This window comes from Cervus canadensis, chromosome 10, assembly GCF_019320065.1.
Source record: "Cervus canadensis isolate Bull #8, Minnesota chromosome 10, ASM1932006v1, whole genome shotgun sequence".
Taxonomy (NCBI): Eukaryota; Metazoa; Chordata; class Mammalia; order Artiodactyla; family Cervidae; genus Cervus; species Cervus canadensis.
This window is the reverse complement of record NC_057395.1, coordinates 24,262,097-24,275,520: the sequence shown is the minus strand read 5'-3', so window position 1 is coordinate 24,275,520 and position 13,424 is coordinate 24,262,097. Positions and strand designations below refer to the sequence as shown.

At 38.7% G+C, this 13,424-nt stretch overlaps 1 protein-coding gene across 11 annotated transcripts in view; it reads left to right on the top strand.

The window, feature by feature from the left end:
- The window catches only part of NEBL (nebulette), a 380,361-nt gene that overhangs the window by 342,491 nt on the left and 24,446 nt on the right, over positions 1-13,424 (top strand). For 6 of the 11 annotated variants that reach the window (XM_043478746.1, XM_043478742.1, XM_043478738.1 and 3 more), the window contains 7 exons: positions 125-217; positions 1,937-2,029; positions 3,688-3,780; positions 4,982-5,086; positions 6,062-6,233; positions 7,589-7,681; positions 8,931-9,080. In XM_043478746.1, the coding sequence (XP_043334681.1) occupies positions 125-217; positions 1,937-2,029; positions 3,688-3,780; positions 4,982-5,086; positions 6,062-6,233; positions 7,589-7,681; positions 8,931-9,080 (799 nt within the window). The remainder of the gene's footprint in view (positions 1-124; positions 218-1,936; positions 2,030-3,687; positions 3,781-4,981; positions 5,087-6,061; positions 6,234-7,588; positions 7,682-8,930; positions 9,081-13,424) is intronic. The other 5 variants (XM_043478741.1, XM_043478743.1, XM_043478740.1 and 2 more) reach the window with 4 other exon arrangements.

Genomic DNA, 13,424 nt, shown 5'->3' with positions numbered 1-13,424 from the left:
GCTGTAAAATCCTAGCAAAGATGTCAGCTAATGAGCGCTGTGTGGCGTTTCTTTTCACCAGTTGCTGTGTGTTAGCTCACTCTTCCTTCTGGGACCCCCACACCATCTTGCGTTTGTCTCCCAGCTCAGGTACAGAGAGCCGTGTGGCAGAGCAACTCCGGTGAGCATGACGCCCGAGATAGAGAGAGTGAGGCGAAACCAGGAGCAGCTGAGCAGGGCAAGTTGTTTCTGTTTTGCTCTTACATTTTACCAAGCATTAGCTATTTTTATTCTTTACAGTGCCTTCTGAAAAGCATTAGACACTCTACATCTTGGTCACTCCTTTTCTACTATTCCATACTGAGGGGTGTGGACTGTGGCACCCTTGTGGGAGTCCAGGAAGTTGGGAACTGCTTTGCTACTATTCAGCCATGCTTATTTATTCAAGAAATCTTAAAAAAAAAATTTTTTTTTTTAATGTGGACCATTTTTCAAAGTCTTAAGTGAATTTGTTACCATATTGCTTCTGTTTTATGTTCTGGTTGCTTGGTTATGAAGCATAGCTTCAGGGATCCTAGCTCCCTGACTAGGGATTGAACCTGTACCCCCTGCATTGGAAGGCAGAGTTCCAGCCATTCAACTACTAGGGAAGTCCCTATTGAAGAACTCTTCATTAAGCAATGTGGCAGGCATTATCCTGGTCCCTGGTACACAGAGATAGATAAGACCCCTTCCTATCTTCATGGGCCTCATAGTTTAGATGGTAAATCTCTAAAACTACATCCAAATCTAAAGACCAGGAGAGCAGCATAGTGGGTATGTTGTCAGTCTGAGAAAAGAGGAAGTTGTCTATTGGTGTAAGGCAAAAGAAGACCTGACTTGACTGGGTTCTGAGACGTAGTGTCATGGCAGGGAACCTTATAAATAAAACAGAAAACATCAATCATTCATTGATCTGTTGCTAGTAAAGCAAGGGTAGTTAATAATCATGAGGTTCCTCTGCTGTGGACCCTGTGCTAAATGTGTTAAGTGATTCAGTGGGGTATGCATGATTTATTGCTCTGGTTTGTAGGTGTGGGAAACTGAGTCTTTAGAAGTCAGGGGACATGCAAGAACCCATGGTTTGTGACAGCAGGGCTGGGATTTGAACCCAGGCCTCCCCGAATTCAGAAATCTCTTTCAAACGTGTCCCCTAATAGTTATTTTTCCCATTTTTTGATCGTTTTATGGAACTTTTACCATTATAAACAATAACCTTCTTCTTCTGAAATAGATAATTTTGAGACACTAAAAAATTTAAGAGTGACTTCTCCCAGATGAAGGAGAAAATCAGGCTGATTGCTGCTTTATCCTTACCGTATCCCTGATGGTGGTATGAGTGAGGGGTCTTCGGCTTCTTTTGAAGGTGGAGGCTCCAGGGTCAGAATAGGAGTAAATGGGCTTCCCAGGCTGCTGTGGCTACTTCACTATAGTTCTCTTGTAATGATTTCTGTTTTTCTTTTAGTTTTAATTATTTTCCCCTATTTTTTGTCCATGCACAGCATGCAGGATCTCAGTTCCCTGACCAGGGATCTAACATGTGGCCACCACTAGTGGAAGTTAAGACACCACAGTGTCTTGACAACTGAAATGGCAAGGAAATCCCTTGTAATGATTTCATTACAGTGTCTTCCCCTTGTATTTCGATTACCTTTAGTTGTGGTCTTTGCAGTTAGTTTTGGTATTTAAGAGAGAAATATTTATTAAAAATCATTTTTAAGAAGCACAACCAGCACTCGGTGCTTGCCAAGTCAGAAGAATCAGAAGCCAGATGTAGATTTGAACTGAAGGGTTGGCATACATCTACTGTGGGGAAAAGTATGTAAAAAAATAGGGTTAATTTTGAGGCTTATCCTCTGTTGGTATTTGGTTGGAGATCATTCTGCTGTTTATTAAAATTCATATTAATCCTCCACAGGTAAAATACAGAGGAGAGATTAAACAGGCGACTGCAATTTCTGATCCACCAGAGCTGAAGAGAGTGAAAGAAAACCAGAAGAACCTCAGCAATGTGTGATCTTAGTCACTTTTTTCTTATGAAAGCAAACATATTGTCAACATGTCAATGAAGGGATCGTGTCTTCCAAGTTTTCGTGACCTTGAGTTGATTGCCTCTGCTCTCAATTGACTGTCAATTTATTGGAAAGTTTTCAGGGTGTTAGGTATTGTGGGTCCAGTCAGGCATGCCCTGCTCACAGTTCCCAGTGACTGCAGTGTGAGTTTTGTCTGCAGGTTATTGTGTATCCCTCTTATCTGCTCTTCATGCTTGCAGTTTCTGTGGTTCTCCAAAGGGATGCCATGGCAATTTCTGGCATCTTGGCTCTACAAATAAGCTTTCCCACTCCCTTTCCTCCATATGTATTAATAAATGTATTCTCATTCTGTAGCCTGTCCAGCCCCATTTCCCACTCACAGCTATCATCACTTTATTTTTGGATGATGCTGGGAAAAAATTATGAAGTGTGCCTTGCTGAATAGGTCCATTTTCAGGGCACTTGTTCAGGGCTGTCAAGTTTTACTCAGACACCAATTCTTGGCCTGTTCTAACTCCTTTCCGTTATGATATCCATGGATGCAGTTTGCTGAGAGAGTCCTTTTTTATTTTTAAATTAAAAAAAAATTTTTTCTTTTATTTTTTGGTTGCATTATGCAGCATGTGGGTTCTTAGTTCACCAAACAGGGATCAAACTCATGCCCCCTGCATTGGAAGCATGGAGTCTTAAGCACTGGACCACCAGGGAAGTCCCTGAGAGAATCATTTTTTTTCAAAATCGTTAATAATAAATTGTGTTCTTTGGGAGAGGAAATTTGAAAATCTTTTAAATGCAAAGAAATCTTTTATTCTTTAAACCTTTAAAGTCCTTTGGCCAGATTATAAAGGAAAGGCAGTTTATTGTTTGGCATTGTCCCTGACAACTGTATTTTGGAGAAGTAGATACCTTCTGATGTATTCGGAGTACAGTTGATGTAACTCCATTACTCTCTAAAGGGAACATGGTTCTGGAGAAGGAGGGCTGGAGCATTGGGGAGCGTGCTGGCCTTATGGGTCACCATGGTTACCACTTAGGCATCATGGCCAAAGTTCTGCTGCAGTTAATTACTAAGAAACCATAATGGTCCAACAGCCTTCTATGTGGGTAAGGGTACCTTAAAGCAACATCCTTGAAGAAATTTCTTACCTTACTCCTTTGTGATGAAATGCTTACTACAGCTTTACTGATGGTACACGCATGTAATGAGTACCTTCACAGTGATTCTCTGCCATTGGATGAATTAAAATAGAATGATTTAAGATGCAAGCATTTAAAATATGACTAGACCTCTGATGGCTCAGTGGTAAAGAATCTGCCTCCCAATGCAAGAAACACCGTTTGAATCTGTGGTCTGGGAAGTTCCCCTTGAGAAGGAAATGGCACCCCACTCCAGTGTTCTTGCCTGGGAAAAAACCCATGGACAGAGAAGCCTGGCGAGCTACAGTGGATGGGGTTGCAAAGTGTCGGTCATGACTTAGTGACTAAACAACAAAGACCTCTGCTAGCTTCCTTTTTTATTCTTCCCCCACCCCACCACAGCTTCCTATCCTTACTTAGCTCTTTTAAATAAGTACTATGAGACTCCTGTTTAGTTGAATTGATTCACAGTGCTGTTTTTTATTTTCCAAAATGATAGGTTTATTATAAATCTCAGATGGGAAGAGCTACAGCTTTAAGTGTAACTCCTGAAATGGAAAGAGTAAAGAAGAATCAAGAAAATATTAGTTCGGCAAGTTGTTTTATTCACTTGGGGCTATCATGAAGGATATGTCCTTTATTATTTATTTGCAGACCAAGAAGCTTTTGTAAGATATGCAGAAAGTACATGTGTTATTTCAGATGACATCTGAAAGCCTCCACTGTCTAACTTTATATTGTCCTGAACCCTACTGATGTTTCCAGATGTGACCAACACTTATATTTAAAGTTTCATTTTAAACTGAATTATGTTCATTTAAACAATGAATCATATTATTTTAGCCAGTGTCTTTGAAAGTGGTAGTCTTTGATGTATAAGTTAAACAATTATCATTTTACAGATGTATTCCATTGAATGTTGATTGTTAAGTCCTCTCTGCAAAACAAAATAAGAAATGAACCATTACTCCAAAGTAAGGACTTAGAGGAAAAAGCAATCTTTAAATATACTTAACACAGAAATCGCTTACTCACTGAAGTTCTGTGTTGCATGTCAGTGTCTGATTTGGGGAGTGCACCTCCTCTCAGGAAATACCAGGGCTTCCGTTCTGAGTGCACATGTGCCCTCATAATCTGTATCCTGATCTTATACAGAAGCAGCTTCACAAAAAGCGGTGTTCTGATGGTCAGATGTCAGAAAGAGCTTTATGCCTGGAATCTGCATTTAGATTTTAAACTGTGCAGCTCTCTAGTGGCATTTCTGCCCAGAGATGCTGACTGTATTCACCGTAAATTACCTTTAGGCTGTGGCTGTTTAGAGGGAACCTAAGATGAATACTTAATGATTCTTACCATGTGCTCTGATCAAATAAAAGGAAATATTGATAGAGGTATGTTTGTTATGCATGCTTCCACAGTGTTATGGTGGAAAATGGGGAAATAGAGAGACAGAAATAGAAATTTAGGTTCCATTTAGTTTTGGATTTTCCCTATTGATAAAGTATTTCCCACTTTTACAGACTCATGGTTAGTGGATGTTGGTCACTTACACATTTGTATTCAGTTGGTAGAGAGATTTAGGTCATCTTTGCCGTAGCCTTTAAAGGAGACCATCAAGAGTAAAATTTTAGCTCATTATTCTAGAAGGAAATGTAATTCACTAAATAAGTTGCCTGGGAAGTAATTCAGAATATGTTGTATATGCCTCACTCATTTGGAAAGCTTGAAAAACTTACGTAATTTTTAAATTATAGTTTCTTTTTGTTAAGTATGATCTATTATTTACTTTGCAGGTAAAATATACCCAGGACCAGAAACAGATGAAAGGTAGACCAAGTCTGATTTTAGATACACCTGGTCTCAGACATGTCAAAGAAGCTCAAAATCATATTTCAATGGTAGGGTCCAACAGGTCCTCCATCCGTGACTAAACCGTACTAAGGAGTGGCTGCACCCAGTGCTCTGATGGCGTTGTTCACCATTAATCTGGATAACTAACAAAGCGTGGGGAGGCCCACGGGCCCACCCTTCGGGGGCTGCTTTCTAATCTCACTGGAATGTACGGGAAATATTTAGTCTAATAAAACAATTTTTCTCAGTGACTTTTTGGGGTGTGTTTTTATTTCTAACGTGACCACTACTATAAATGCAATTTATGGAAGATACTTGCTTGGACTTTTTTTTCAATTAATGTTAAGATGGGGTTTGGTATGTTTACATGCTTCAAGAATATAAAAATATGTATTTTTTAAAAAACAGTCTCATGAGATATATTGCATATACCATAAAGCTCACCCATTTAAAGTATACAAAGTGGTTTCTAGTATAATTTACAGAGTTAAACAACCATCACCCTAACCTAATTTCAGAATGCAAAAAACACATGTTTTGAAGTATATATTTTTGTAACATACAAAAATTATATATATAGGTATTTGTAACTTGCTCTCTTAATCTAATTTTAAATAATATTGCTTTCTTAAATAATTGTATAGCAATAGCTTATCATTTTATTGCATACTAAAGTTTAAGAGATAGGGAATTAACTTATACCTAAGTGAGTGCATTTTAGAAAGTAACTAGGATTTAAAAAATAAATCTTTCAACACTTCTAACGTATATACAAACTTACATATTAAAAGAGCTGCTACCTGTAATGATGGAAAGCATTGTAAAAATGTCAGCATTTGATTTCTGATGCTAGGAAACTGAAATTTCATAGATTATTTTTGGAACAATTGGAAAAAATACATTTATGTAGAAAATAATCTAGATGCAGCTGGTATAGTAACTGTCTTTATATTCAGATTTTGTGAGCTGTGTAGCATTCAGGAAATTTCAGTTTGAGTTACTATGATTTTTCCCTCTTTCAGGTGAAATATCATGAAGATTTTGAAAAGACAAAGGGAAGGGGCTTTACTCCTGTTGTGGATGACCCTGTGACAGAGCGAGTGAGAAGGAACACCCAGGTCGTCAGCGATGCCGCCTATAAAGGTGTCCATCCTCACATCGTGGAGATGGACAGGAGACCTGGGATCATTGTTGGTAAGCTGACTGGCCTGCTGGGCAGGTCTGCACAGTCAAAAAGATCGTGCTTTCCCTGTTTTTATTAATGGAATTCGCTTCCTTATTCATTGGACCCCTCCTCAAATGCATGACGCGGTGCCCAGGTGAGAGTGGACCACAGGCAAAGCGTTGTTGTTTGTACCATGTTGGAGGGAATTCATGGCCTTTGCCAGGTGTTGTTGCAAATTCATTCTGTAGTTGGACATTCTCTGGTCTTGAGTGTTCCTACTTGCTACGCAAAGAAGCAGCCCAAATATCAGACATAGGTGATAATGAAGATTAAGCAATTATTTTGTTTCTCTTTAGCTTATGTCGGCTTCCCTGGTGGCTCAGATGATAAAGAATCTGCCTGCAATGCAGGAGACCTGAGTTCGATGCCTGGGTTGGGAAGATCCCCTGGAGAAGGGAACAGTTACCCACTCCAGTATTCTTGCCTGGAGAAGTCCAGGGACAGACCATGGGGTTGCAAAGAGTCGGACACAACTGAGCGTCTTTCACGTTTAGCTTCTGTACTGATCAATAATTGTACTGCAGACATTGTCTGCATGGGTAACAGAACAGAAGTAACCCCATATAGGTCCTTTGACATCAAATAGACACGCCTGAGAGATTCTGATGGTTTCCACAATGTGAGTAGCTTATATTTTTTTGAATATTATTTCTGAACTGGGAGAATAGAGCTGTCTGAAAGTCTCACAAATCAGAGAGAAAGGAGCCTCAACCTGCTATTCTTTCTTGTCATCCAGGGAAAATCTTAGGAACATAGTGTTGAATGGTGACAGAGTGAGCAAGGTTTGTACTGAAAGCTAAGAAAGGAAAGGAAAGTTACTGATTTTTTTCAATTTGTTCAACATTTGTTTCTGTTGTAGGAAGAGAATTTTTTTTTTTTGTTTTGTTTTGCTTTCTTAGACAAAAACCTTTTAGTTGCCTCTTCCGAATTACTTGCATGTCCTTAATCAGGAGGTTTGATCCAACGTTTTCCCTGTTTCAGTGTGTGGAGAGCATGAGTGATGAGGGTTTGGGGATGTGGGGAGTGGTGTGGTGTGCATGTGTGATAAGTCGCGGGCTCCCCGTGGAAGGTCAACAAAGAATAAACCAGGCAACTTATATTTGATCACAAGGTTTTCTTAGCAGATCCTGTGAGTGTGAATCACACTGTGAGTGTGAATATCCCTCTGTTCTCCTCTGAAGTCTGCTGCACAGTGGGTTTGCCTATATTACATGCTTGCTTTTCGCATATGTCCCTTTTCAGACTTTTGTTTGACTCTCTTGGGTGCTGACTTTTTTTTTTTTTAATTCATTCTTGATTTGTTGATTTCTTCCTTTGGTAAAAGACCTCAAAGTGTGGCGTACAGATCCTGGCTCCATCTTCGACATTGATCCCGTGGAAGACAATATTCAGTCTAGAAGTCTACATATGCTTTCTGGTACTGCTTACATTTTGAGTTCCTCCCCATTTACATGGTTTTTGACCTCAAAGTGAAGCTGCTGTGAGCTTGTGCAGGTTCACTGTGCCTTCTGGGTAATGTAAAATTTTAAGTTTGGGCTTTGAAAAACCAAGAAAGTTGCTGTATTTAATATGCCACTAATCATTTATGAAAACAAAACTTACAAAAGAGCTTTTTAATATATCCTAGATTAGGTCTAAATTTATTTTAAAGGTGTCTAGAGCTTACTTACACTTCCTTTTTATTAGTGAATATGATTTTAGAAGTTCTCTGGGCTTTGAAATGCAGCTATTTGGACTGCACTAAACTGCTAACATAAAGATTTGCTTTATGAAAAGCACTACATTTAAAAGATATACTTGTTTAATTTAAGGAGTTCTTTGAAGACTTTTATATAAAACAGAGGGGAGATTTATATAAAACAGAGGAGAGATTTTCTACATAGCATCGTCAATGTCTTAAAATAGGTTTTCAAGTATCCCTAAAATTTATCTCTGAGTTTTTATAAAATGCAAAATTTGTAGTTTACATAGGAAGTTTATTTGACTTTTAACTTGAACTGTATGTTTATAATTAAAAGTAAAACCCAAATGGTTTGGATATTTGGGTATAGCAATAGCAAGGGTTGATCTTTGTAGGCTTTCAGACCACATTTAGCAAACTGAAGATTTGACGGTTATGTGACTGTTTTAAACATATAAATAGATCTATCATTTAGGTCCTTCTCTGCCCCCCATTGTGACTCCACGTTTAATTGTTAACATTAACAAAATTGAAAGCCCAAGGCAAAGTAGGAATTCTAATATTTTTATAGTAATTAGATCCACATAATCAGCCAAATTGTCACCCAAATTTTCTAAAAATAAAGAAAAGGCAACAAATGCTGTATCATTGGTGATATTTGAAAAGAACTATTTATAACCAAACCTTTGATAGAAATTTACTTATTTGCCAGGGTTTTCTTAGTTCTTGTCAATTTCCCACCCCTCATCTCTCCTTTAAAATTTAGACCAAACTGAGTGTGAATGATCATTAAGTCATTTGCGTTGTTGATAATATGTGCTAAAGTTTGGGAATAGATGGCTAGAATTTATAATACCTGAGCTTTGGGGTTGTAATTTAATGAGGGATTATTTTTCTTCCTTGTTAAATTTTTAAGTAATTTTTTTGGTTTCTTTGTTCTTCAAGTCACTTAATCACAAATATGAATATTTTCCCTCCAATATAGAAAAGGCGAATCTTTATAGGAGACAACGGTCTCGGTCTTACTCGAGCAGTACTTTTGGTACAGGTCTGGGAGATGACAAATCAGAAATATCTGAGATTTACCGTAGCTTTTCATGCTGCAGTGAGGTAACAAGACCATCTGATGAAGGAGGTATCAAACATTAACCACTCTCAGAAGTCTCTTTTAATGTATCACAAGTGTGTCTTTAACAAATTCTTCACTTTTGCACAAACATATGGCATGGATATATTTGAACATTTTAAATTATGTTTAGAAAGTTGAGTCTTTTTTAAAAACTAATAATATGCATTTTTGCATGCTTGTTTTTCCTATCTGTCCTCACTGTTTTCACTAAAAATGGATCTTTAATGACAACAGGGTCTTGGGAGCTTCTGCGTGACTCTGTTTCACAGGAACTGTATGTGATGGATATACACAGCCAGAGTGGAAACTTGAGTTCTGTGGAGTTCATATCTGATTTCCATTAAGGAAAATCAATCTTATGGTTATATTTGAGTGGTTAAGAGAGTGCTATGAATTTGTGTGTTTAAATGTTCATATACAGTTGCAGACAGAGTTAGATCTTGCCAAAAAGAAATGGGGTATGTACTTGGGATATGAGATTTTTTAAAAATGGAAAATACTGTTGATTGTTAATAATCTTTGTATCTTATATCACTATTCTTGTCCTCTACATTCTTCTGTTTTCTGGATCCAAGCTGATGGCTTAGGTCTAGAAGTCAGTCGTTGAAATTGTTTTGGATGTTAAACTACTCTAGCTGTTATTAAAGGTTAAGACTAAGGTACACATTTTAAGTGTACATTTTAAGTCACATTTTAGTGCTGTGGAGAGGGGGAGAGGAATGAACACAGAACAAAAGAAAAACTGAATTTCCATTATAACCAAAGGCTATAGCGCTGAAATACCCTAAGGCAGGAGATTTTGAAGTGGAGGAATTTAACATCTTGGGAAAAGTAATGTGACTGTGGACCTGATGAAACTATGAAATCTCTTGCAATTGAGTAATTGTTTTTTTGCACTCATAGGAAAAACTCCTTTGAGAAGAAAATCAATTACAGTCAATAATCTCAAATTGTACATTCAGACTTGCCTTAGCTTGGTAGAAAGATTTTTCTTTTCTTAAATTTCAGATAAAGTGAGGTATAATTGACATATAAAATTGTAAGATATTTAAAGTGTACATCGTGATGATTTGATATATGATATGCTGTGAAAGGATTCTCCCCAATTAGTTAATTAACATATCCATTACCTCACAAATATGCCTTCTTTTTTTTTCTTTGGTGAGAACACTTAAGTTCTACTCTGTCAACAAATTTCATTTATACAGCAGTGTTATCAACTATAGTCACTGTGTTATTCTTTAGCTTCTTGTACCTTATTCATTGTGTAGCAAAAATTTGTACCCTTTTACCAGTTTCTACCTATTTCCCCCAGCCTCTGGCAACTACTGTTCTGCTATCTGTTTCTATGAGTTTGACTTTTCTTTTTTTTTTTTTTTGGCTTGATCTTTGTAGAAAGTTTTTAAAAGTCTCCTTCCTCTATGCTTCTAATGTTTATGAACTAGTGTTTCTTTCTTGTAGGTAAGATAAATGTGTGAGAGCTCCCCTTTCAGTGTCTGCTCTTCTAACAAAGGATTCAGTAACTTTATTTTTTTGCCTTGCGGCTATTGATTTCTCCCTTCCATGTCCTCTGTGACTCTAGTAGAGGTACAGAATGATACTGATGCCTCGTAAGATAAACAAAACCCAAAGCAAATACAAGAACAGATTTCCATCAACCTTATTTAACTTTCTCAGTTCAATGTAGTAGAACTGATTGTCTCTCCCAAATGCGATGTACCTTAGAGTCTTTGCTTCATCAGGGACCCTTTAACTTTATGTCTGAACACACAAACACAGCATTCATTCATTTATTCACCAAATGTTTGAGTGCTCTTTGTGCATCAACGAGAGCTTGGATCTGGCAGTGTACATAGCAGTGAGCAGCAGAGATATGCATGTGCTCTAAGGGGTTTGGAGTCTGGTGAAGATCCTGACATTGAGCAGATACTTACCCAAGTGATCTATAATTATGAACAGAGTAAGTCCTCGGAGGGGAGCACGTGGGGGCCACAAGAGGGTATTCCATCTGGCCTTGATGTCAGGGGAGCTTTCCTCAGGGAAGGAAGATTTGAACTGAGATGTAAATGCTAAATGGAAGTGAACTATGCCAGCAGGCTTTGGGAAAATAATGTTTCTCAGAGACAGAACAGAACACAGAAATGGTGCATCAATGAGACGTTCAAATGGAGGCATTGAGCAGGCAGCTAGAGTCCAGAGGAGGAGGCTGCACTGGAGATAAATGGGAAGTCATCACCTGTGTCCGTGATCAGGTCTTGGATTCATCTATGCGAAGAAGGAGAGTTTGAGCCCCCTTCTGGAGGTTTCTCAGCTCCGTCTGTGTCAGGGAGGAGTTTGGCACTTGTCTCCGATTCTGTTGGCTCATATAAAAACCCACTGTTGTTGGTTTATCTTCTCTTCCTCCTCTCAAGCCCCCACTACTTTCTAATTATTTCTAGCAAGAGGACCCTACACTATGCCAAAATGAATAAGAAATGTCTCCATTGAAAGAAAGTATACATAAATGTTCTTATATTTATAATGGAATTTGAGTAAGAGTAACACATGTTAAGAGAGAATAGTTGCATTTTTTAAAGGAACATCAGACTCCATGAAAGGTGGCAGTAGGAAGATTTTTGGCAGGAAGGAGTGTCTCCTTAATTTAAATAATGCCTTGTAAGAAAAGCTGACTCCTTGGAGGTGTTTATAACCTGTCATTCTTAGTCACATGTTAAAAGGCTTGTGTTTGGTGACATCTCCAATTTTGGAAACTTGATGTTGAGCTGGGAAGCAAAAGTAAAGATGTACCAGTAAATTTTTATAACATTAACGCAGTGGCATACCCACAGTACATCTAGGTTAATTCAAAAAGATTTGGGGATACCTGGGAATATGCTTCTAATTTTAAGTGAAGCAAATCATATTCTACTGATTGGTACCTTATGTCTGTATTCAAACACTCAGTGACATATCTAACCTAAAAAGTCCAAAACTGCCTCCTCACCTTCTCCACAACATTCTGCTGCTTTTCCAGTCCTCCCGGGTTGCTAAGTAGCGACTGCAACTTTCCAGATACTCACTTCACATCCTTAGGACTCATCCTCCACACTTGTCTTTTACTCACATCCACCTCCAAATCATTAGCAGATCTTGTCAGCTTGCCTGGGACAAACACATCCAAAATCTGACTGCATGGTCCACCTCTGCCCTTGGCCCTCCACCGTTTCCCCATTTCAGCTGCTGCCCTCTCTGCCTCCAGTTGTCACAGAAGTTTCCAGATGAGTTTCCAGCTTCTGTTCTTGCCACCCCAAACCACCAGTCCTCTGTCTGCCTTGGTCTGTTCTCCACCTGGCAGCCAGAAGATCTTTAGGAAACACCTCAATCTAACACCAGTTAGATCACATCATTCTTCTATTACCATTTCATTCTGAATAAAACACAAATCCTTGCCGTTGCTTACAGGGCCCTCTTCCGACCTGGGCCCTGACTGCCACCCTGAACCATTTCCTGCTTTTCTTTGTTCACTCATCCTCTCTGCCCATCGCAGTCTCCCTGCTTTTTACACACCTTTGCACCTGCATGTGCCCCCAGCTTGGAACACTCTCCTTTCCACTGCACCTGAGCTATCTGCTTGTATAGCCCCATTTTCTTCATATTTTTGCTCAGGATCACTTGATCCGAGAGATCCTCTCTAACTACCAGATATATAACAGCACTGCCTCCTGTTCTGTCTGGCCCTTTACTCTTTGCTCATAGCACTTGACACCACCTGAGATATATATTTATTTGTTTATGTGCTTGTCTGTGTTCAAGCTGGTTTTAAAAAAGGCAGAGGAACCAGAGATTAAATTGCCAACATTCACTGGATCATCGAAAAAGCAAGAGAGTTCCAGAAAAACATCTATTTCTGCTTTACTGACTATGCTAAAGCCTTTGACTGTGTGGATCACAACAAACGGTGGAAAATTCTGAAAGAGATGGGAAGACCAGGCCACCTGACCTGCCTCTTGAGAAATCTGTATGCAGATCAGGAGTCAACAGTTAGAACTGGACATGGAACAACAGACTGGTTCCAAATAGGAAAAGGAGTACATCAAGGCTGTATATTGTCACCCTGCTTATTTAATTTATATGCAGAGTACATCATGAGAAACCCTGGGCTGGATGAAGCACAAGCTGGAATCAAGATTGCTGGGAGAAATATCAATAACCTCAGATATGCAGATGATACCACCCTTATGGCAGAAAGTGAAGAAGAAGTAAAGAGCCTCTTGATGAAAGTGAAAGAGGAGAGTGAAAAAAGTTGGCTTAAAGCTCAACATTCAGAAAACCAAGATCACGGCATCTGGTCCCGTGACTTCCTGGCAAGTA